This window comes from Oryza sativa, chromosome 7, assembly GCF_034140825.1.
Source record: "Oryza sativa Japonica Group chromosome 7, ASM3414082v1".
In the NCBI taxonomy this organism is placed as follows: Eukaryota; Viridiplantae; Streptophyta; class Magnoliopsida; order Poales; family Poaceae; genus Oryza; species Oryza sativa.
The window spans coordinates 21,594,758-21,619,449 of record NC_089041.1 but is presented as its reverse complement, the minus strand read 5'-3'; the positions used below and the strand labels follow the sequence as shown (position 1 = coordinate 21,619,449).

Genomic DNA, 24,692 nt, shown 5'->3' with positions numbered 1-24,692 from the left:
AAGAATGCAACAGACAGGCAGATGAGGCAGCTTACGTCTTTGTAGTGAACGATATTTATCTTCTGAAATGTTTGAGCAGAACTTATGACACAGATGTATTGGATAGTTTTCCACATGGTCATGGATGACACATTTGCACAATCTGCTTAAACTTATAAAACATTTTTGCAATCTTGGGAATCGAACATACAAGAAACCATATGTATCTGTGTGTGGCGAACAAACTATGCATTCATTTAAGTTTAGATGCCAAGGCTCCAAATATTTTCAGCTTGCATGACAAGGAGAGAACAACATAATAGTTTTGAGTAGCAGGAGCCAGGAAGCCAAATGCAAGTTAAAAAGAAAAAACCATGCTGACATGCTACCAACATTTTGCTATGTAACACAACTAGTTCAGTAGGTCACAGAATGAATCTTAGTACATGACATAGGACTAATCGACATATCAAATTGTTGATACATCACACATTTGATTAGAGAACAAAGACCACCCTATATAAACTAGGTAGCAAAATAATGAAATTGGAAGTATGGTCCCCGATGTTTGATCCTAACAAACTTGTAAATGACAGATCTTGAAATTGCAGATCACCATCGCCATGCTCCATAACAGCAAATTGTAAACCAAGATAGGCTCCAAGGAAACCTGCCACCAAACGCAAGTAGTTAAATGTTTAGAAGCAAACCATGATAGGTTTAGATAAATCCACCCACACACACCAGCACCTCCATAATACATAGCAGCAAATTGTAAACCAGGGTTGTATGGGGAACCACCATCAAATGTAAATAGTGAAATGTTTAGAAAAAAATAACATGACAGATTCAGATAGAGTTGTTCAATTATAAACATATTCACCTGTAGTGTTTGCTTGGTTGCCAAAATTAAATTGCCATAAATTGCCAAAATAATGCTTCTATCAATATGGCAAATACACCAAGATAATCCCAGACAACCAAAAGAAGAGGTTACCCAAAATGAATCATCATAAACTTGCTCCAAAATGACAAACTTACTCCAAGCTAACACCTGCCATCAATTTGAATAGATTAACTACACCGTTTAATCAAAGGCAACAAAAACAGAAAAACAAAAAAAAGATGGAGCAAGGGCACTAACTTGATTCATGGATCTAGTGGCTTTTTAGAGCCATTTGCCTTCCTTTTCTTCTTGTTGTTTTGCTGCACTTCCCCTTCCTTATCATCATTACTAGCCTTTTTTCTTGCCTTGCCCTTATCCAAATGTCCCAACAATCTATTGCACTTCCCCTTGGCACGCACATCGTTAGGTGGGTGAATGTCAATTTGCGTAGGAATGCTACAACCAAGAAATTCCTCGATCTCGCTAACTCTAGTCCTTTGAGTGGCTGGCACCATCTGTCTTACTTGTTTTGCAATGTCAAGTACACCATTTTTCAAGAGTTGCATGCTATCAATGGACTGCTTAGCTAGATGGATTGTTTCTTCCATTGTGTTGAATACATCAAACACTAATTTTTTCATCATAGGGTCAGTTGAGGTGCTCTCACTTTCTTCCAACAAGGTACCCTCACTATCAAACACAGGTTCCTTTTTGCACATCTTTGTCCACCTTCTGAGGACTAAATGTTCTGGAAGTTGATTTAGCCTAGCACTTCTAAGGACAAGAATCACATGGCGGCAAGGAATTCCAAGAGATTCAAATAACATACAAGTGCATGAAATATCCTTGGTTGATGTGTTGTATAAGACTTTTCTTTCCCTTAGTGAACTATCACTTACCGTAGTGATTTTCACATCCCCCTCGATTTCGATGTTCTCAACTATGCATTTCTCCATAACAGCTACAACCTCTTTCTGAAAAGTGTCAAATATCTCATGGGTGAACACCTCCCTTCCATGCTTCTCAAACCCCCATTCTGTTTTTAGTTTTTGGTTAGAATGAACTGTAACATTGTCATTTTCTAGCTCTTTGTGACGTTGTTCTTCTAGAGCTGTATCAAACCTGAGCCAAAACTCCACCAAAGCAAGTTTGAAGCCTATAAAATGACAGAAAAAGGAGTTGGTACTCTCAGATCTTGAAGTCGTTCGAAGAATGCCCCAAGAGAAATGTCCTTGAAGTAAACTGGTATCCATGATTCCCGGATACGATACCTCGTTGTCAACCACTCATGGTCTTCTAGACCATAGTCAGAAATAATGGAAGTCCATTGTGCCTCAAATTCCTCATCAGTTTCAGTACACCATACACATTTGTTAAACCGATCAAGGAACTCTTTGTCCTCTCTTAGGGGATAGCCTACCTTATCCTTTAATTTCCTCATAATATGCCACATGCATAACCTGTGGGTGCTCGTAGGGAAATCAACACTAATTGCTGCCTTCATACTAGCACATTCGTCAGTTATTATTAGCCTAGGTTCAACACCTCCCATTGCTCGCAAGAATGTCTGCAGCAACCATCTATACGACTCTATCTTTTCATTACTTAGCAGTGCGGCACCAAATAATACACAAGACCGAATCGATCCACTTACCTTTCCTTCTATCTCTGTCCCAGACCTCGCCGCCAACAAGCTAGCGGCCCCTCACCCCGCCGCATACCGGCCAGAAACACGACGGCGACGAGGTGCACTAGCGCCCAACCTGAGACTGCGCCGCCGCTCAGTGCGACGAGCTGAATCCACAGTGTACTAGAAACCCTAGCCCTCAATGGGGAAAGCTGAAATGTTTTGGAGAGAGAGGAGAGTCAAATGTTCAGCCTTGGCTTCTGCTATAATAGAGGGACTGGAAGCATTTTGGCACATAACATAGAGACATTTTTGCATAAACAACCAACAATGTGGGAAGTGCTTCGATCTGAGCAGTACACTTTTCATCCGACGGTCCACATTGAAGATTGAATTTCTCCCACCGAATAGTAGTATTGCACTGGATACTTCCCCCTGGCCCAGCAACATATACGCACACTTGCAAGTTTAGAAGTTGTCCTGCCGTCTCAGACATGGCACACATGACAATTAGGCTAGGAAAATTTGCCTCGTTTGATTGGTCACATGCATGGAAAGAGACTCACATCCAAGACCTGGAAGTCCACTGTCCACGCATACATGGGCCACGGCTCTACGGCACTCCAGCCGGCGTCTCCGTACGTATCCGGCCCCTTCTGATCTCTTCCTCAGTCACAAACCATCATGTCCATGGCCTGCTACTACCTCGCCGCCGCAGCCGCCGGCCTCGCCTTGCTGCTGCTCCACGCGCCCCTCACCGATGCGCAGACGCTGGTGCCTTTGTGTGGTGACAGCGGCAACTACACGGAGCACGGCACGTATCACGCAAACATACAGTACTTAGCCACCTCCCTGCCATCGTACGCCTCCTCCTCCCCCTCCCTCTTCGCCTCCGGCTCCTCGGGCACAGTTCCCGATGCCATCTACGCCCTCGCGCTCTGTCGTGGCGATACCAACTCTTCCTCCTGCGCTACCTGCGTTGCCGCGGCCATTCAGAGCGCCCAGGAACTCTGCCCGCTCGTCAAGACCGTAATCGTCTACGACGACACCTGCATCCTCCGCTTCGCCAACGACGCCTTCCCGATCAGCCCTACCTCCAATAGCCAAGGGATGGTCGTTGCTTGGAAAGCCCAAAATGTCAGCGCGGCAGTGGCTCCGGCTTTTGAGGCCGCCGTCGTCCGACTCATCAACACCACCGCCGACTACGCAGCAACGGACTCCGTCAGGCGGTTCGGCACGGGGGAGGAGGCGTTCGACGAGACAACTTTTCCCAAGATCTACTCGCTGGCGCAGTGCACGCCAGACATGGCGGCGACTGCTTGCCGGAGCTGCCTCGAGGATATAGTTGGGAGGATGGTATCTGGGAATTTGATTGGGAGGATGGGAGGGCGAGTTTTGGGCGTGCGATGCAACTTATGGTTTGAGGTATACCCTTTCTTCTCTGGCCGCTCTCTGTTGCAACTCCCGGGGCCGTCGCCTTCACCGGCGCCACCGGTGACCGCAGCCGGAGGTATGTTGGACATACTTTTTTTCTCCTTTTCTTTTATTTATCACTTGCCTGATATTTTCCTGTGTGCAAAGTGTGTTTTCTTCGATAACTTATAAGGCTGGTTAAATTATATTTGCAGAAAGATCGAAAAACAAGAGAAGTGCAATACTAGCCATTTCAATGCCTACAATTGCTCTAGTATTAGCTACTATTGCAGCATGGTTCTGTTCGACGAGTTGGAGGAGGCGGAGACTAGCAAGAAAAACATTACGACCAAGTAAATTCATCTTATCCATTTTGTTAGAATGGAATATCACGGAAACTAATTAATGAACCTGTCTTGTTATTTTTATGAAAAGTTGGCTCAATTCAAGTGATTCATTAGAAATTTCGTTTAATCAAATTCCATTCTCTCTTTCTCACACAAAAAAAAAATCAGTATCTAATATTGAAGGCAGTTATTTCTAGTTGCCGTGTTGGACCACTTTTCAAAGATGCTTATATTTAGTCTATAGATCTTCTCTATATATGGTACTTCTCAATTGTCCGCACAATAAAATTATAACTTGGAGCTACCAAATATTTGGACAAGGCATCAATCAACATCCCAAGTTATAGTTCGGCGAAATCTCCTGGTAGCTCCAAAGTTAGTAGAAAGACTTTTAGTCATATTAGTGTCATTAATTAAGATAGTACTTCCATCCTTACGTTCTAATTTTTTTTCTAGTCAAACCTATTTAAGCTTAACCAAATTTATATCAAACAAATTAGCAAAATATAGTCAACGTTTGATTTAATTAGACTAATTTGATATCGTGGATATTGTTAAATTATTCTATAAACCACTATAAATTTTTGTTAGAAAAGATCAAAGCATCTTAATCTTATAACATAAAATGGAGGGGGTACAAGGACTCTTTCCATCTGTTAGTCATATACTGCGTAATTAATTATTTACTTCTCTCTTCCAATAGAGTCTAGCGAAGATGAGATGCAGAGTTTTGCTTCACTCGTTCTTGATCTACAAACACTACGAACTGCTACAGATAACTTTTCTGAACACAAAAGGCTTGGTGAAGGTGGCTTCGGTGTAGTTTACAAGGTACCACTCACACCATGTGTAACAGTGTGGGTTTTCTCTCTCAATATATGATGAGGCCGCAACTTCTTTTTTCACCTGCCGCAGGGAGATCTACCAGAAGGTCAGGAAATAGCGGTGAAAAGGCTCGCACAGACTTCCAGACAAGGAATTGAAGAGCTGAAAACTGAACTACTTTTGGTTGCTAAGCTGAACCACAACAATCTTGTCAGGCTTATTGGCGTTTGCTTAGAAGAAAATGAGAAAATACTTGCATATGAATATATGCCCAATAGAAGCCTCGATACCATTCTTTTTGGTACTATTTCTCTCATCTCCCTGTTTCCCAAAAAGAAATTAAATTTCATGATGATAGTGCAAATACGCCTAACTCATACCTACATGTCATAATTGGTGTTTTCTTGCTTGAGTGGCAGATGCAGAGAGAATCAAAGAGCTTGATTGGGGCCAGAGGTTCAAGATCATAAATGGCATAGCTAGAGGATTGCAATATCTTCACGAAGATTCTCAACTGAAGATAGTTCATCGTGACCTCAAAGCAAGCAATGTTCTCTTGGATTCTGCTTATAATCCTAAGATTTCTGACTTTGGTCTAGCTAAGATATTCGAAAGGGATCAATCACAAGTTATCACTCACCGTATCGCTGGGACTTAGTAAGTATGGCCAATCCTTTAAAATAATGAAGTCAATAGATCATGCAGTAAAAGTTATGTTCTTGCTACAGTGGATACATGTCTCCAGAGTATGCGATGCGCGGACAATATTCAATGAAGTTAGACGTGTATAGTTTCGGTGTCCTGGTTTTAGAGATCATCACAGGAAGAAGAAACTTTGGCTCCTACGGTTCTGACCATGTGGTTGATCTCATATATGTTGTGAGTACATGGACCCAATTATTCTATACCGAGCTAACTTCTTCTCCCAATTATAACTTAAATCGAACACTAACCCATTGATTTGATGCAGACATGGGAGCACTGGACTAGCGATAAAGCCATCGAGTTGATCGATCCATCATTGGGAAACCACTATCCAGTTGATAAGGTGCTGAAGTGCATCCACATTGGGCTACTCTGTGTTCAACCGAAACCTGCTGATAGGCCATTGATGTCAGCTGTTAATGCCATGCTTAGTAGTACTGGTACAGTCCGTCTCCCATGCTTGTCCAGGCCTTCATTTTGGGTCCAGGAGATTGGTGCTACTGCTAGCTAAGGTGCAAATTCAGAGCAGAACCCACACAACTCAAGAAAAATGTCGCAAAATGAAGCGCCGATCACAGAACTTGAGCCCAGATGAGTATTGTAGGATGAGAATTGAAAGAACCTCGGCCTCCTCTTCCTTGCATTTACCGGGAATTGTACAACAAACTCTTATTAAGCTGCGCTAGCTAGGTACCGAGTTTTTGGCTCAATAAAATCAATTTGAAATTGTTAGAGCTTAATAATATCTCCTGTTATCAGCCTGTTTAAATCAACGGAAGTCATGTTTGTACTGTTGCACACTGATACTGTAGCAAATAAGACACATGCTTGATACAATGGTTTTTCTTTTGAAAGAATTGACATATTGATTCTTTCTGTTACTCTTGATTCGCACTTCAATATTCAAATCATATCCTAATCTGTTGCAACTCCACAGCCATAAATGTGACAATATCTTGAGTCTTGTGCTGCAGTAATTCATCTGTTATTTTCATAGTACAGAATACGGATCATTTTGAACGGACGTAAAGACACATTTCCCTACAAGCAAGATCCTGACCTTGTTTGAGCGCATTCGTTCAACCACGTCACGTGATGCCAAGCTTACTAGGATTCGTTCAATGTTGGTTCAAGCACTTAATGCTAAACATTGGAGCCATTTACTGAGTTTGTTTGGCTGCTTGCTGTAATGGTTTCAGTTTCCACCCACAATGTTTGGATCGGGGGACGTAATTTGAATGTAGGCAGGGGATTAAAAATTGGGTCTAATTCGACAAACCAAAACAAGATTGCATCAAGCAAAAAAAAAAAAAAAAGAAGCAGGAAATTGTGAGAGCAACAGGAACGTAAATCAGCAAGAGGTTGAACATAAATCGGATCAAAATCACCCGACCAACATGGTACAACGAAAGAAGCTTCCCCTCGAGATCTTCCTCACCGGAACGTAGCCTGTAATCCGGGAGTTGGAGGTGGTCGACGGTGTCGTTCCGCGGATGCCGGTTACTCGTGAAGATAACAGCGGTCGCCGCCTCGTCGGCGGCGGTCGGTGGCGGCGGTTTGAGGTGGCGGTAGGCGGCGTTGGGTCTCGTGGAATCGAGCGGCCGTGCGGCGCCATCGCGAGGATCGAAGCGGCGGCGTTCGTTGGAGGAGGCGGCGCCGCCTTGCCGGGAACGCGATTCCTCTCCGTATCAGTGTTGTGTTGCTTAGCAATTGGGCCGGTATTGGATCCCACAGTACCAGATAACGGCCCATCGTAAGCAAACAATTGTAACGGTTCCTATCAGCGCTGGGACCAGATACGGGCCGAATTTGGCCCAACCAAACACGTCCCAGAGACACTGCCTTGTCTAGAAATGAAAAGCCTATACGTACTAAAGTTTCTATTACTAAACTCTTATTACTAACACTAGGAAGGTAGCCCGCGCAGATGCGCTGGCAATTTATTTATTGTTTACAAATTTAATTGGTAAATTTTGAGATAGATCTAATGGTTTAGAAAATTTGAAGATTTTTTTCCCAAGAGAGAGGAAAGGAAAGAGGAGATGAGGAGAGTACGTCCGTACCATGGAAGGGTGTGGAGAAGGTGGGAGCACATACTTTTTTTATTCGATCTAATGGTTAAAAATATTGGACCCACCAATTTAAAACAAAATCAATGGATAGATTTTAGAGTGTCACTTGGCTTAATCCAAACAAATTAAAATTAAATCAGATCTACTTGAAAAAACACAACTAAATTGTTTTATTTTTTTCGCAATTACGTAGTACATTTATCAAGTGATATTTGACATCCTAAAATATGATACGAAATTATTTAAAATTACCGTAACATTAATTATTATATATTTGCCCAAGATGTGGTGATGTATTTAGAACCGCAATATAAATTTTATAAGACACAAATATTTTATTTAATTAAAGAAATACAACGGGATCACAAATTGGTTATATAATTTAAAAGATGAACGTTTAGAAATAATTGATTTGACATTTTTTATTTATATTATAGATCTAGTTTATATTTGCACATATTTGTGGAGTAATATATTTTTATATGGTAAAAAGTTATATTTTAAAGACCATTGATTTTGTTCTGATGGTAATATGTATTATCGATTTTAATTTATTTTGAATCTTAAATTGTTGGTTTAATTATGTATAGAGCAACAGTTAGATTAGATATGATATGTGTAGCTTAAAATAACTGTGGTTGTTTGTCTTTATCAAAGCTACTCAAAAAATATAGAGAGAAGTGGAGGGGGCAGAAAGTGTTTTGCGTATCTAATGGTGAGGGTGAGGTAGAGGGGACTTTGTTTTTCTATTTTTTCTAAATCATTTAGGTCAAAAACCAATTATCATGTATTTTGTTTTTTAAAATCTTTTTTAATTTTAAAGTCATCATAATGACTTAAAAAGGTAATATTAGATACACCTATTTAAGCTGGACGATTTAACTGGAGATGGCTTGGTTCGAATTAGCTACGTAATATCACGGTAAAGCCATGCAAACTGATTTAATTAGCTGTATATGTTATATTACCGTTAACCTCCTTCCACAAATCATGTATAATACACTAACTAATTTAATTTGCTATGTATAATCTTCTTGTTAATCTCCTAGCTTCCTTATATATATATATTGCCGTGCATATAATAAATATAGCTATGATTAGTAGTAACACAATATGACAGCTAATTAATCTCAACTTCTAACAACCATAGTTACTAATCCTTCCGGCAAACCATACATATGTACGGGAGAAAGGTAGATTTAATTCATTGGTATAAAATAGCGGGTCCACCAATTTAAGTGAAAATCAACGGCAGGTAAAGATCTAATCTAACGGTATAAAATAATGGGTCCACCAATTTAAGTGAAAATCGACGGTGAGATTATATTGTGCCACATGGCGGCCTAAGAGTATTTGTAGGAGCTCCACGTGGCGGCTTGAGAGCGTTTGTAGGAAGTTTAATGGACTTTTAGTATATAATAGATAGAAGATAGATAGATAGATTACGATGTCATGCTGTAAGCCCATCTAGATTGTCTATAATTTATATCTATTAAGATCAAACTATTGATATCATTAAGAGTTCTGTAAAAAAAAAGTTAGTACATGTAGCTGTGCTCGTCTAGAAAACACTACCGTCCCAACCAACTAGTCTTGAGGTATGTGTGCATGATGTCCCAACGAGCGCAACGCGTCCCTTTTTAATTATAAATAGGCCTAGCCCGTTAATATATGAGCTTCCAGTCTATCCTTAATTATATAGGATCTGACTTGTTCAACGTACGAGTATGTAACTTTCTCTACTATCTTAAAAGCGGAATTGTCTTACTCCTGTCTCCTCCTTCCACCGCATGGACCGTGCTCGCATACCTAGAGTAAGTAGGTAACCACTAGATTAAATATTTTATTTCAAATCAATCTTATAGACTATCGATATTTATATGGATATGACCTGTTACAACTTAGGGATATGTTACTAAGTCATTTTAAAAGCACAATACCAATGTGTGAGTGTGACTTCCCTCTCACAGTGATCATCGACGGTTGTGCGTCGGTGGGTTTTTTTTTTTCAAAGGTTTGTGCGTTAAAAAGTTCAAAGTCGTATCTCCGGTTATTAAACATCTATCATTTGCCTATCATTTTCTAACATAATCTATTAGCCCAAGTGCGGAAGTGCCCCGTTGCTGCGGGCAGTTCTCGCAAGACCTATCGACAGAAAACTCCGGTCCAAAATGTCATTCTCATAGTTTATCAGTGGTTGAATGTATTAGAAGCAAACAAGTTTTTCAATGTATTTAATAGTTCAACGGAAAAAATCAGAGCTTTCCACATCACTCCGTAGGTCTAATAACAGCATAATTGACAACAGTGACAATTCATCATGCCATACATCGTGATCACTCCTGACTTTTATTATCCACTCCGGTCAGTTTCAATTTCTAAGAAATACCATCTTATTAATTCTAATTACAGCCACAATGGTGGATTCAATAAATAATAATATACTGACGTGATGCAGTAGGGCATCCCCACGCATCAACCTCATATGTAATATCTAGAAGCATTGTACACGACTGAACTAAAAATTCAGGATTCATCTCGGCACAAGCTCTGTGATTGACAAATCATTCGAAGACACCACTGTTGAATTATCAGAATACCCGGAATGTCTTGGTCTTGGATAGCGTTCTGAATACGGATTAGAGCTGTCACTGGCACTAACCTCCTGGATGCAGAACGCCGGCCTGGATAGAGAAGGGAGACGAACAGTGTTGCTGCTAAGCATGATGTTTACTGACGAAATCGTCGGCCTGCTTGCAGGTTTTTTCTGAACACACAACAACCCGATGTGGATGCACTTCAACATCTGCTCGATTGGAGGATGGTCGCCCATGGATGGATCAATCAGCTCTACAACGTTTCCCCTTGTCCAGTGCTCCCACACCTGCACCAAATTGGTTGATCTATTCAAGTAATATATATGTTGAGAAGTTTGGTTAATTATTCATGAACAAACTTGAAGTACTCACTAGGTTTAAGAGATCAACATCTTGCCCACTATCATATGAGCCAGTGTTTCTTCTTCCGGTGATAATCTCTAATACCAAAACGCCGAAGCTGAACACGTCCGATTTGATTGAATAATTACCACGCATAGCGTATTCTGGTGCCATGTATCCACTGCGACAAAGAACATTACATTACAACCTAGTATTATATTTGTTACCTTAATTTTGATAAATGTTGACCATGATCATGCTTACTATGTTCCGGCGATTCGATTAGTGACATCTTCTGATTGATCCCCTCCAAATATCTTTGCTAAGCCAAAATCAGAAATCTTAGGGCTGTAATCAAAGTCCAATAGGATGTTGCTTGCTTTGAGGTCCCGGTGCACTATCTTCAATTGAGAATCTTCATGAAGGTATTGCAAGCCTCGAGCAATCCCATTTATAATCTTGAATCTTTTCCCCCAATCTAGCTCCCTGTTCTTGTCGGTATCTGAGGCTCAAACAAGAAAAACCATAGCATTGTAATGTAACTAATAACTCTGGCGGCATTTGGCACTAGTATAATTGTTCTTTTTTTTCTTTTGGAAAAACTACTAGTGAGAAAACCGTACCGAAAAGAACGATATCAAGGCTTCCATTTGGCATATATTCATAGACAAGTATTTTCTCTTGCTGCTCCAAGCAAACACCAATAAGCCTTACTAGATTCTTGTGGTAAAGCTTAGCAACCAAAATCAGCTCACTTTTCAGCTCTCCTATTCCTTGTCTGGAACTCTGGCAAAGCCTCTTCACGGCTATTTCTTGGCCATCAGGTAGGACTCCCTATCCAAGTAAAGATACTTACTATATAACCAACAAAAATATAACTGATAAAGGTACATGTGGTATGATTTTCTACCTTGTAAACCATACCAAATCCTCCTTGGCCGATCATTTTAGTATCAGCAAAATCATCTGTAGCAACTCGTATTGTTGGTAGATCAAGTATAAGCGAATCAATGCTCTGAATATCGTCTGAACTAACTGAATCTGTTGGGACAAAGATGATAAACAAGATTAAGCTTATCAAGAAGTCTGGTTTCATTCATTCAGGAAAAAAAAAAAAGGGAAATATGATTTCACTAGAAGCCGGGGACACAGCTTGGCATTAAGATTCAAGATAATGAAAATAAATAAAAGCAAACTATTTTCAATTCAACCACCAATTCCCTGCCGGTCAACAAAACTTATCCATTTCTTGCTGTGCTAACATACCATAATTTTTAGCAGACTTACAGGACAGAAACGTCTGTTCTTCTGGTCGTCTCTTCTTGATCCTCTTCCAGCAACAAAAGCATGCTACAACCATGAGCAGTATTGCAGCTATTGCAGGCATAACTATCGCTAGAACTGTACCAATCCTATTTTTCGTTTTCTCTGCAAATAAATACAATCCGATTCAGAATTTCAGAAAGTGTGAACTGCACTTAGAGACTGTATATTTTGCCGTGGAATTTCCACGAATTTCCACGAAAGAGTCATAGTTGGTCTTTTTGCAAGATTATCTGCAATTAATTAATCTGTGTGCCTTTCACACCCAAAAGAGAAAAGTGGTTTGTGTTGCTCACCTCCACTGGTCGCCGATGGCGAAGGCGGCGGCGGCGGCGTCTCCACGAACGCCGGAAGCTGCAGCAGCGGGCGGCCGGAGAAGAAAGGGAACACCTCGTACCGGAAGTTGCACCACACCCCGAACATGCCCCCTCCCGTCCTCCCGCTGAATTCTTTGGGCAGTTGCCCGATCACCGTCGAGAGGCAGGTCCGGCAGACTTCGGGCGTCTTGTCCGGCGTGCACTGCGCCAGCGCGTAGATCTTGGGGCGGTCGCTGTCGCCGTCGACGCCCTCCTCCTCCCCCGTGCCGTACCGCCTCGACGAGTCCGCCGCCGCGTAGTCCGCGGTGGCGTTGACGAGCACTGCGACGGCCGCGTCGAACGCTGCCGCCGCCGCGGCGCCCACGCGGCGGGAGCGCTGGAGGGTGTAGGTGGTGACGAAGTAGTCATCGTCGAGGAAGAAGTCGCGGTTGGAGTAGCGGAGCTGGCAGAGGTCGTAGAAGACGAGCACGTCCTTGACGAGCGGGCACCTCCGCGGCGCGTCGCGGAGGGCGGCCGCGACGCAGCGCTCGCAGGCGGAGGCGTTGGCGTCGCCGCGGCACAGCGCGAGGCCGTACACCTTGTCGGGGACGTCGCCGACGGTGCCCGTGGCGTACATGGCCGGAGACGAGGAGGTGTTCTTGGGGAGGGTGGTGGAGAGGAGGTCGAGGTTGACCTGGTACGTGCCGTTCTTCGAGTAGTTGCCGCTGGGAGGGTACGGCCCGCACAGGACCCATGGCGGAGGCTCGTCCTCTCCGGCGGCGAGCGGCGCGTGGAGGAGGACGGCGAGGAGGAAGGTTGCGGCGGCGGCGGCGACGCCGTCGAGGTAGGGACGGTGGCGGCGCATTGTGCTGGCGATGGTAATGGTAAGTTGTCACGAGGCGGCTAGTGTAGAGGAGGTTCGGGAATTCGACTAGTCGAGTGATAGGTGGGGACGGAGTGTTTGACCGGAGAAAGTGGTTTAGGCACATCATTTGTTTTATATAAAATCAACCTCTATTAATATTTAAATTTTATAACTTAATTTTAAATTTGACTTTAATTAGTTTCTTCGATGTTTATTTTTAGTATTAGCTTTTAAATTACCCCACGCATATATAGAACTACAACATGACATCCTACATGGAGAAATTTGCATATAGACCATCCATAAGAATTGGTTTCGTTATAATATCATCGTCAAAATGGGATTAGATCAAATGCCACTCTCAAGCAAGGGGTATTCGCTAAAATATCATTTTCATCGTTTCTTGCATTTCCAAATTATTTTTCCTCAAATTTATTTTCTCTCGGACATTTATGCCCCTAGATGAATAGGTTGAACCAGACCACATTTCATCCCTCCATTGTGTGTTCTAGAACCGAGTAAGCGCGAGAGGAGACCAATGTAACGTGTCGTGATAGAAGCACCCATCGGAGTAGGCCGAGACCATGATCGCCCAGGTGATTCCGCTCTTGTCTGACATTTCGTTGAACACCTGGCACGCTGCCTCCGTGTCCCCAAACACCGCATAGGCGAGCACCAGCCGGTTGGTGAGAGGCAAAGGGAGGCCAGAGACGGCGAAGTTGCCGGTGCAATCCTTGAGGAAAGAGACATAGGAGTCCTCATCGGGCAGGAGCCGAGCGCTTACTCGGTGAAGCCGTTGTGCTAGTAGTTAGTTTCCTTCTTTCGTCTTCGCCACGCGCGGTAGAGGAAATGACAAGGCCGTTGTTGTTGGAGGTGGTGGGACGGGGAAACTCAGACGCAGGTGTAGGGGCGGTGGCGGTGGCGGTGGCGGTGGTGGTTTGGTCGGTTTTCGCAGAGTCGGCAACCGCAACGCTCCCCTAGCGGTGGCATTAGTGGAGAGATGGCGGCAACGAGGAGAGAGGTGCAGAGCCACAGCGGTGGTAACGCCGAATGGCTTGGCGATGGACCAATGTGCCATGGATGTGTGGGTTGAGGCGGTGAGGCTACCAGCGAGCAGGTGGTGGGCGACACCGGTGAGGTTGTGCGGTTGCAATTGCAAACTCTCCTCTCGAGCTTGCTTGGTTCTAGAACTGAGAATAGGGAGATGAAATGTGATCTAATTCGACCTATTCATCCAGGGGCATACACATTCGAGAAAAAAATCGAGGAAATATAATTTGGAAATGTAAGAAACAGAGCAATGGCATTATAACGAATGCCCTTCGTTTGAGAGTGGCATTTGATCAAATTCTATTTTAATGATGGTATTCTAGCGAATCTAATTTTTTTAGATGGCAGATATACAAATTTCTCAAGGTGCGGAGAGTGAAAGGGAGAGAAAAAAGATGAGGAGGAGACATTCAATGTTTTCTGATGCGACAAATTTATGGAGCCTTTTAACTTTACAGAGCATAAGCCCCTCAACTCCGTGACAAACAAGCAAGTTTTGTGGAAAAGAAAATGATCAACACATGATGACAAAAAAAAAAGATCCAAGTGTAATCTCTAACGAAAATGGGCCTTAAAAAGACTAGGTAAGTGGCTTGGAGAAAATCTCATTTCGGAATTTGCCAAAATATCGCTCAGCTCATCTCTCAACCAGTGTGTCATCTGCTGCTCTCTTCGTTCTAAAATAAGTACACCTTATTAGTTCAAATTTAAATTGGAGTGTGTATTTATTTTAGAACAGATGGAGTATTATTTTTTTTCGAATTGATCTTAAATCTTAAATCTTGCGTAGCCGCCAGTCCCGCCAAACAAAAACTACTCTATCTACTCCTGAGCATCTTCAAATAATACAATTACAATAGTACTGCAGGGAAGCCTCGTAGTCTCTGTTTTTTCCTCCTTGATCTTGACATCTCTGCAGCCCTTTCAGATGCTACATCGAAGACAACGATTGGTCATCGAGTCTGGTTGGCGTATATTTTTCATTTTTATCACCGTGCGCCAGGGTTCACCACCCTCGGTAACGAGCGATATTTTGTGATTCTGCAGAAGCCGTTGGTAAACCAATAAAAACCGACAAAATCTAAAAATTTCTTATCAAACAATTAAATTTTAGTTTGATTTTTTCTCCCCTATAAAAACTGAGCTATTTGTATTTTGACCCGGTCCAGAAATCCGGATTTCCTAGTTATCCTTTGCTTTTGTAAATCGTGAGGACGCCTACTCCCTCCGTCCCATAAAAAACCAAGCTAGTATTGGGTGTGACACATTTTAGTACTACGAATCTGGACATATCTATGTCAAGATTCATTGAACTAGAATATGTCACATCCAGTCCTAATTCTTTTTTTCGGGACGAAGGGAGTAATGGCCTAGGTATGTTAAAGCTCAGCCGTTGGTGCGATTTTGAAGAGGTTTTTTTTTTTCATGCGCAACTTACGACCTAGTTGACACACCTTCAACTCTAGCTCCGTCTCTTTTGGAGCATGAGTTTAACCAAACGGTTTCAACTTTCAACTCTAAAAAAAGAAGTGAATCAAGTTGAAGTGGTCTCACAAAATGAATAAGTAGAGTTAAGTTTAGACAGCTTCACAACTACAGTCTACACTTAAAATCTAGAGTTATATTAGCCATACCAAACGGGCCATTAGTCCATCAAATTTCATCTGAGATTCAATTTAATATCCAATGTTTCAATATATAAATTTATCCTTTTCGAATACATCTAAATTCACTTGTGCCACCTCGCGAATCATGGTTAGTTATTATTGCCCCTTATTCGCATCAATTATGAAAGGAGAAATGAAGAATAATATGTGTGACCTGGGCAACGGGGATCAGGTTTATTCAGTTTTTCAAAATATTGTTTCCTTTTGCTACGTTAATGAACAAGGGATACAATACAAGAGACCTATATTCATTAATGGAGTGTTGACTAGAATTGGTCAGGTGACATCTCAGTTTCGTCCCAGGATGATCTTAAACCAGAATTAATACTTTCTCTTTTAAAAAAAGAATTAATATTTGTGAGACTCAAAATAAACAAATCAAAATGTCGACTAAATTACTCTCTTAAGAGAGTCTCATGAGGAACTCCTAAATTTAATAGTGGTGCTCGTATTTACGGCTAATTTTTATTTCAGTGGTAGACGATCGTGATAAATCTTAAGATATATTATCTCGGTCTTCTGAAGATGCTCCTACAAATAAGTTGTGCGTTTGTTCATATGGACGAGTGCACGTGCATTGTGGGTCACTGTGTTTGTTCTGTGTTAAAAAAAAATTTACTACTCTCTCAAGAGAGTCTCGCTGGCTGACGGGCACGTGTCTCTCTCTAGTCAACACACAATTCTAGTTAGTCAACTCCCTAGCCCCACCGCTCTTCTATTTCCTCTGCAACTGCGACCTTTCCTCGAGCAGCTAGACCACCATGGCGACGGCGGTGGCGGCGACGGCCATGCGACGCGGGCAACACCTTCCTCTCTCTCTTTCTCTCTGCTACAACCTCGCCGCAGTCGCCCTGCTCGTGGCGGTGTTCCTCCACGCGCCTCCGCGCGCGGGAGCGCAGCCGCTGCCGTGGCAACTGTGCAACGCCACCGCCGGCAACTACACGGAGGGGAGCACCTACCAGGCCAACGTGCGCGCGCTCGCCAGCGCCCTCCCCGGGAACGCGTCGTCTTCCCCGGCCCTCTTCGCCGAGGGCGCCGCCGGCACGGCGCCGGACGTGGTGTACGCCATCGCGCTCTGCCGCGGCGACACCAACGCCTCCTCCTGCGCCGCCTGCGTCGCCACCGCCTTCGACACCGCGCAGCAGCTCTGCGCGTTCAACAAGCGCGCCACCCTGTTCAACGACCCCTGCATCCTCCGCTACTCCGACCTGGACATCCTCGCCAACGTCACCGACAACAGCGGGAGGTTCGTGGCCTGGAACTACAACAACGTCAGCGCGGCGAAGGCGGCGGCGTACGACGCCGCCTCCGGCCGGCTCGTCAACGCCACGGCGGACTACGCGGCGGCGGACCCGGTGAGGCGGTTCGGCACGGGGGAGGTCGGGTCCGACGACGCGACGTACCCGAGGATCTTCTCGCTGGCGCAGTGCACGCCGGACATGTCGGAGGCCGACTGCCGGAGCTGCCTCGGGGACATAATCAGGAAGGCGACGCCCAAGTACTTCGTCGGGAAGCCCGGCGGCAGGGTGTTCGGCGTACGGTGCAACTTCCGGTTCGAGGCGTACGAGTTCTTCTCCGGCCGGCCGCTGCTGCAGCTGTCGGGGCCGCCGCCGCCGCCGGCTAACATGACACCACCGGTGACCAGTGAAGGTGAGTTGCCGAAACAGAAACCACACATGATCGCTCGTCGGATACTCGGATGTCGCTTTCTGCTTTTCTCTTTTTTTTCCTAGTTTCGCTTTAAGGACTGGTTTAGTTCCTAACTTTTTATTCAAACTTTTAACTCTTTTATCACATCAAAACTTTTCTACACACACAAACTTCCAACTTTTCCGTCACATCATTTCAATTTCAATCAAACTTCTAATTTTAGCGTGAACTAAACACACCCTAAATTTTACTACCTCCGTCCCAGAATAAGTGCAACCATGAGTTTCCGCGTCCAACTTTGATCGTTCGTTTTATTTGAAATTTTTTTATAATTAGAAGTTTTGTTGTTATAAGATGATAAAACATGAATGGTACTTTACTCGTGACTTATGTTTTTTTTTTCAAAATTTTTTTAAATATGACGAATGGTTAAAGTTGGGCGCAAAAAACCATGGTTGTACTTATTTTGGGACGGAGGGAGTATAATGGAATCGCTGAGCACGAGGCGCATCAATTTTGGGTAGACATTAAGTGGAATCGCCTCCAACTTAGGACTTAATAATTTGGAGTTGAAATTTAGTCCTTGTTTAGATCCCAACTTTTTTTCTCAAACTTTCAATTTTTCCATCACATTAAAACTTAACTTTCCTACACAGATAAACTTTCAATTTTTTTTTTAAACTTTCAATTTTAGCGTGAAACTAAACACACAGTAAGTAGTAACGAATTGACCATCAAATCGCCGGCAAAATTCCTGCTTATTATCGTTTATCTCCGGTGAGGCGGGGAAGAACTACTACTGGAAAATCTCGTGTAATCGCTGGGGTCCTGCTTCTGATATTTGTCACCTAGTTATATATCATGACCAAGATGAAAGCAGCCTTTCTTGAACGTACAGTACTCAACTGCTAATAAAGCGGAAGGTTGGGGAAGAAGCCAAGAAGGTGAGATTGGTCAAGATCGAGGACTAATTTTCAAGGTTGGCTACGAAGCAGGGGTAGGTGGCTCAGGCGGCCATCTGTGCTACGGGGGCGGTAGAGACAGCTGATGTCACAAACGCGATGATCCACAGGAGGGGTATTGATGGCCAAAAGGCCCAGGCCCGTCAGCCTGGCTCAGGGCACGGAGTTTTGGCTCGGCCCAGGCATGGCCCGACCTGACTGATGTCGAGCCTATATGGCCGGCCCAACCGTTGGGTCGTACTTTGGCCTCTGTCCCGGCACAGTACAGTCCAATAATGGGGAGGAAAAATAGACTTATTTAGTCATATAAGATATAGCCCAAAGAAATAAGGGATGCAAAATAGACTTATTTCAGCTATAAAGGACACGGCCCAAAGAAATAAGGACAAATAGACTTATTCAGAGGAATACAGTGGGCTTCCGTGCCTCCGGGCTAGCCCAAGCCTTATTGAGCCGTTAGTGCAACCCGTGGGCAGGCCCGGCCTAGCCCGTCATGTAGGTCGGGTCGTGTTGGCCTGACTGCTCTCGGGCCCAGGCCTAGTTGTGCCCGGGCCCATTTGGCCATCTATAGGTGGGGTAAGGTTGTTGGGCAATTGAAGATGAAACTTAGACTTCGATTAGAAGTTCTGCATTATAGTATGCATTTGTTTGACCAGGCTTCAGGTACTTGATCATTGTTTGATGGAGTTAGAGCCAAACCAAACACTACTAATCCTCAATGTTTTTAAGAGTATAGTAGGTGATTAGCTTCACAAAATAGATAGCAAGGGTAGGGCTCAGCTTCACAACTCCAGCTCAATATTAGATTTAGAACCCTACCGAACATGCCTTATGTATCTAACACAATTACTACTTTAAGATTCGTTTTATTAAGCCCCGATGGTGCAATGGTTGAGTTGCAGGGGTTTATATCTTTGTGCCCCACAAATATCATGTACATGCGAGTGCGTTTTTAATAGGAATTCTATCGGGTTAGAGATGTCTCGCTGATTCCCGTTTCTTAAAACATGTGTTAGGAGTACACTGATGGGTGTGTGAGTCAGTGTGACGTGCGTGACGGTGTGTTTGTATCTTCCGTAAAACCGAGAAAAATGTTTACTACATTCTTTTAAAAAGAAAGAGAAACATTAAGCATAACCAATCTTAGTCGTACTAACTGGTTTCAAACTAATTCAACGATCTCTATTGTAGGAAAAAAAACTTTTTTTGAATTACTGTACTTCCTCCATTTACGTTTTAGGATGTTTTGGTCTCTTTATATATCTCTCGTCTATATTCAACACCTATATAGTAATGTGGAAGAGAGAAGATAAGGAAAAACTTTTACGGTGTAGACGAAACAGTTATTTGCACTTTGCTGTGGTCCATGACTATAACACCATCCATGGATACATTTACATTTTATTGAAGTTCTCATTTTGAAACTAGCCAATAACCCGTGTGTTCAGAGTACTTTGTTTATATATGCTTATTTCACTTATAAATAATTTAGTTTTATTAATACTTTCAAATTTAAAACTGGTACTTACAAAACTGTACATGCGGAGGCCATATGGATTAGTAAATTAAAGTTGTACATGTCTTGTATTCTAAATTTAATTAGTATCTCATTAATTCGATTATGAAAATCAAAATAAATAATTAAGGAACAAAACTGACATGGAGTCATGGACTACTTTTTATAATCTAAGTTATTATAATTCATTTCCACCTAGATGATAGCCAGATTTTACTAAGACTATCTAATAATTATAAGATTTACTTCGGTCTAACAAAAAATACCTTGAGATATCGGTACCTCATAATACCAAATCGTTTCCGATCGTTAGATTTAAGAATGCCTATCATGGCTAGCTAGATCCAACGATCGGAAACAATTTAGTACCGTGAGGTACTAGTACCTCGAGGTACTTTTTCTTGGACCGAAGCGAATCCTAATAATTATACGCATGATTTGTTTGCACTTTGCAGGAAGAACAAGCCATAGAACAGGACGGATCTTGGCCATTACTCTGCCTATTGCTGGAGCAGCATTAGCCTTCATTGCCTTGACATGCTTTTGTTTCCGGAGAAAGAGAACACCAGCAAATAAGGCCTCATCACTGCCATGTAAGTCCTCTTGCTTCAGGATATTGTACTTGTAACCTGCAATAATACAGTTCCTAGAATGTGTTCTTTTTCCAAATCCTGTGAGAACTTTAAGTGTTCTTTTCAGTTAAATCCCTATGCTCATCTAAGGCCTTACTTGGTCTGGTTACCCTTGGAGGTAGGGAAATGGCCCTTTACTTGATAAAACATTTTTTTAGAGAAAATCTCATTAGGCAAAGTTGATTATTTCATTTAGCGAAGTTCGTAGTGTACTAAAGTTAAACAATCGATGGCATTTAGTTTAACTAAATTCGTTGCAAAGCAAGCTAGCTTTTTTTTTTTTTTTTTTTTTTTGGCGGGGGCAAAGCAAGCTAGCTTTGCAATATGAGTCATCGTTCACCTGTTATCTTGCTACAGTCTCAACTAATCCGGATGATATTCAAAGCATCGACTCGCTCCTTCTGGACCTATCAACGCTACGGGCTGCAACAGACAACTTCGCTGACAGAAATAAGCTTGGCGAAGGAGGGTTTGGTGCCGTTTACAAGGTACAAATCAAACCATATGTAACCCTTGTTCATCTTTTTATTAGAAAGTGAATACATTCGTGTTCATTATTAACAAGTTTATCTATATATTCATGGGAGTGGATTATAATCCCTCAAGGGGATATCCCCTCGTATACCTTTTTCTTTCAAATTCGATGCAAATAGTTGTGAAAAATTCTGAAAAAAATTGACAATGTAGAGTATAATGATACCTACTAGTCCACCAAAATTCATGTTCAAATTCAATCTACACATCGAGAAACAAAAAGACAAATTTAGATATAAACAGTGCACTACTATTCATACGCTGAATTTGTCTTTTTTATATCTCGACGTGTGAGTTGAGTTTGGATAAGATTTTGTGAAGTTGTATATATATGTTGTATGAATGTTATCAAATTTTTCCAGAATTTTTCATAACCGTTTAGATGGTTTTTGAGCAAACGAGGAAAATCCCCTCGAGGGATTAGAATAGTTTCCCATATATTCATCTGTACACAGGGAGTTCTTTCTGAAGGTCAAGAAATAGCAGTGAAAAGGCTCTCACAAAGTTCAAGACAAGGGATAGAAGAACTGAAAACTGAGCTAGTTTTAGTCGCAAAACTTCGGCACAAGAACCTTGTGAGCCTTGTTGGTGTTTGCTTGGAAGGAGATGAGAAACTACTTGTGTACGAATACATGCCGAATAAGAGCCTCGACACCATTCTTTTCGGTACAATCCCCTCACTGCCTTTGCGAAATCGAAGCGTTCCTCTTTTTCATACATGAAAGAGATACATGCATACATACCATTACACTATAGGACTTGATGCTGATTTCCTTTGTGTTTGAATGGAAGATTATGAGAAAAGCAAAGATCTTGATTGGGGGAAGAGGCTCAAGATTGTAAGCGGAGTCGCTCGAGGCTTGCAATATCTCCACGAAGATTCTCAACTGAGGGTAGTTCATCGGGACCTCAAAGCAAGCAACGTGCTGCTGGACTTCGATCACAACCCAAAGATCTCGGACTTTGGGTTAGCGAAACTGTTTGAGTGGGATCAAACGCAAGACGTCACCAGTCACATTGCTGGAACATAGTAAGTATATATATATCCCCTGCAATTCCATGGCACGGTATTATGAAAGTAGGTACAGGTTCATTACAAGATCATCTCCTATTATTTTCAGCGGATACATGGCGCCGGAGTACGCCATGCGTGGGCAGTATTCAGTCAAGTCGGACGCGTTCAGTTTCGGAGTTATGATCCTAGAGATTGTCACGGGAAGGAGAAACAGCAGCTTCTCCAACTCGGAGCAATCCATTGACCTCTTGAGTCTTGTGAGCATCATTAATCTCTGCTCCTCCTCATTACCATGAGACCTGATCAATCAAACATGATACGAAAACCATCTTCTTAATTGAAAATCATCCTGACAAATTTATCCTGATTATGCATGCAGGTCTGGGAGCACTGGACAACGGGGACGATCGAGGAGCTGCTGGATCCGGCGATGCGCGGCCGTTCAGCTGACGATCTGCTGAAGCTGATCAACATCGGGCTGCTCTGCGTCCAGGACAACCCGGCGGACAGGCCGACGATGTCGGCGGTGAGCGTGATGCTCAGCAGCGAGACGTTCTCCATCCAGGCCCCGTCGAGGCCAACGTTCTGCATCCAGGAGACGGACAGCGCCGCCGACACGGATCTCTACTCGAGCGCGCTTCGGTCCACCGGCGACAGCAAGACGAGAGCAGTGGCGTCGCCGAATGAGGTGTCGCTCACCGAGCTGGAGCCAAGATGAGTGTTTGTTGGAGCGATTTGTGCAGATGAGTAGATGACTGCATGATCTTCTTCTCAATAACTAAAGAATCAACTCATGGGTCATGGCCTCTGCACTCGTTTGTCTATAATAAAGAATAGATAAAAGGAAGTGTCATAGTGGTTATGCAGAATGTAACTCAGTTTGATACTGGTTGTAACTCTGCAAAGATTGTTCCCACCTGTATATTATTATAGTTACACCGTCCATGTCGATTACAGCAATCAGAATAATTACACCTGTATATGGAATGCCGCATGTTAGAGATTGTACCGAATACGTGTATATGACCCGTCCCTCGAGACGTGCAAGATAAACGACCGTTTGGACCCTAGATATTAGGGCCTTCAAAAAACCCGTATGTTTCACTCTATGCTAATGTGTTATGGCATATTTAAAATCTCTTCACTCTACTTTTAAAATAGAGATTTTTTATCGTCCAGCAGAATGTACCGAGTGGTACTGGTATCGGTCGGTACGGAAATTCATCCAACCATTGAATCTGGGAAGGGTAGGATCGGGAGAGAAAATAAGCTAGGGTGCGCTCGGTCGATGACTATCCTTCCACACGCGCCACAGTCTTTGTTCCCCACGCGCGTGTGCACCGCCGCCTCCTTCATCGCGCCTCACCCGTGGCCTACTCCGGCACCAGCTAGTCCTCCTCTACTCTGCCGCCACCGGAGCGGCTTCTCGGTCGCCGCAACCACATACTCCGTCGCCGGCTCATCCGCCTCTGCCTCCACTGTCGCTGATGGTGCGGAGGCCGATCTTGCAACACTGAAGGAGAAACACGACAGCGGCAGGGCGGAAGAGGAACACGGTGGCGGCGTGGAAAAGGGACATGGTGGCAGCTGATCGGAAGAGAAAGGCGGCGACGCGGAAGAGGAATTCTAGGGTTCCCGTCCATTCCTCCCATTCATTGCACGCGAAATTACATTTTTTTCCCTTCCACCTCTGTTCTCCACGAGGTACTGCACCAAGGACAGAATTGGTACCTCGCGGTACCAAACTCTACCAGCTTTTGGATCGGGCCAGATCCAACGGCCAGGATTTTGGTATCGACCGCTGAACCGTAAAGATGCTCTTTAAAGTAACAACATTGTGAATGTGTGTTCCAAGCAGTAAGGATTCCTAATAAGTGCATAAAATTTTTCTTATATTTGGCCAGGTCGTCACCTCAAGTAGTTAGGTGAGTATTTTTAGCATAGCTCTAGCACATCGTCGACATTATATATAAGGTCTCACTTTATATTTAGCCCAGGCCCCAGATTCTTAAAGACAACACTGTGTAGCAATTGTATGGGGTAGTTATGCCTTCACTAAAAGATCGAGCCACGTGAGATAGTGTCGTAGGATCAAGATAGGTTTAGTAATATGTCAAGTGCACTATTGTTAATGCCATATTACGAGATGGATGGAGTAATTTATCTATAGATGAGAATGGCCTTCCGGCAATTCTCAATTCCTGGTGCTTGAAGGTTGCGTGTAGAGTAGATTTTTTTTTCGGGCAGTGTAGAGTAGATGTTGTCAAGTTAGGAATTGGCTTTAGCTCAGATTAGGAGTTTGGTTTTGTGATCTTGTTAGTGAAAAACATCATGCACCCCCTCTCTCTCTTAGTCCTGTTAGGGTGGCTCAAGTGCCCTCGGGGGTGGT

The 24,692-nt window shown here is 43.2% G+C and overlaps 3 protein-coding genes and 1 long non-coding RNA gene across 5 annotated transcripts; 2 read left to right on the top strand and 2 right to left on the bottom strand.

Annotated features, from left to right (window-relative positions):
• Window positions 1–362: 362 nt before the first annotated feature.
• LOC9269913 (uncharacterized) lies at window positions 363–1,025 on the bottom strand. Its single transcript, XR_010742685.1, has 2 exons — window positions 863–1,025; window positions 363–649 (listed from the first exon to the last, which is right to left on the bottom strand). It is a non-coding gene; the product is annotated as an uncharacterized lncRNA (long non-coding RNA).
• Window positions 1,026–3,136: 2,111 nt separating this feature from the next.
• On the top strand, window positions 3,137–6,659 carry LOC4343501 (cysteine-rich receptor-like protein kinase 10). The gene is made up of 7 exons (NM_001422184.1): window positions 3,137–4,002; window positions 4,121–4,258; window positions 4,956–5,083; window positions 5,168–5,378; window positions 5,497–5,734; window positions 5,806–5,956; window positions 6,048–6,659. The coding sequence occupies exons 1-7, from the start codon at window positions 3,177–3,179 to the stop codon at window positions 6,291–6,293; spliced, it is 1,938 nt and encodes a 645-aa protein (NP_001409113.1). The 5' UTR covers window positions 3,137–3,176; the 3' UTR covers window positions 6,294–6,659.
• A 3,473-nt stretch (window positions 6,660–10,132) lies between these two features.
• LOC4343500 (cysteine-rich receptor-like protein kinase 6) lies at window positions 10,133–13,316 on the bottom strand. 2 transcript variants are annotated; one of them, NM_001422183.1, is made up of 7 exons: window positions 12,413–13,316; window positions 12,060–12,221; window positions 11,704–11,834; window positions 11,417–11,627; window positions 11,058–11,295; window positions 10,824–10,974; window positions 10,133–10,738 (listed from the first exon to the last, which is right to left on the bottom strand). In NM_001422183.1, the coding sequence occupies exons 1-7, from the start codon at window positions 13,275–13,277 to the stop codon at window positions 10,388–10,390; spliced, it is 2,109 nt and encodes a 702-aa protein (NP_001409112.1). In that variant the 5' UTR covers window positions 13,278–13,316; the 3' UTR covers window positions 10,133–10,387. The 2 variants fall into 2 exon arrangements, with proteins under 2 accessions (NP_001409112.1, NP_001409111.1); NM_001422182.1 differs by having other exon boundaries at window positions 12,081–12,221.
• A 3,395-nt stretch (window positions 13,317–16,711) lies between these two features.
• Window positions 16,712–23,246, top strand: LOC4343499 (cysteine-rich receptor-like protein kinase 10). Its single transcript, XM_015789327.3, has 7 exons — window positions 16,712–17,644; window positions 20,578–20,715; window positions 21,112–21,242; window positions 21,744–21,954; window positions 22,081–22,318; window positions 22,410–22,560; window positions 22,683–23,246. Exons 1-7 carry the CDS (start codon window positions 16,756–16,758, stop codon window positions 23,019–23,021), a joined length of 2,097 nt encoding a protein of 698 aa, XP_015644813.1. The 5' UTR covers window positions 16,712–16,755; the 3' UTR covers window positions 23,022–23,246.
• Window positions 23,247–24,692: the final 1,446 nt, after the last annotated feature.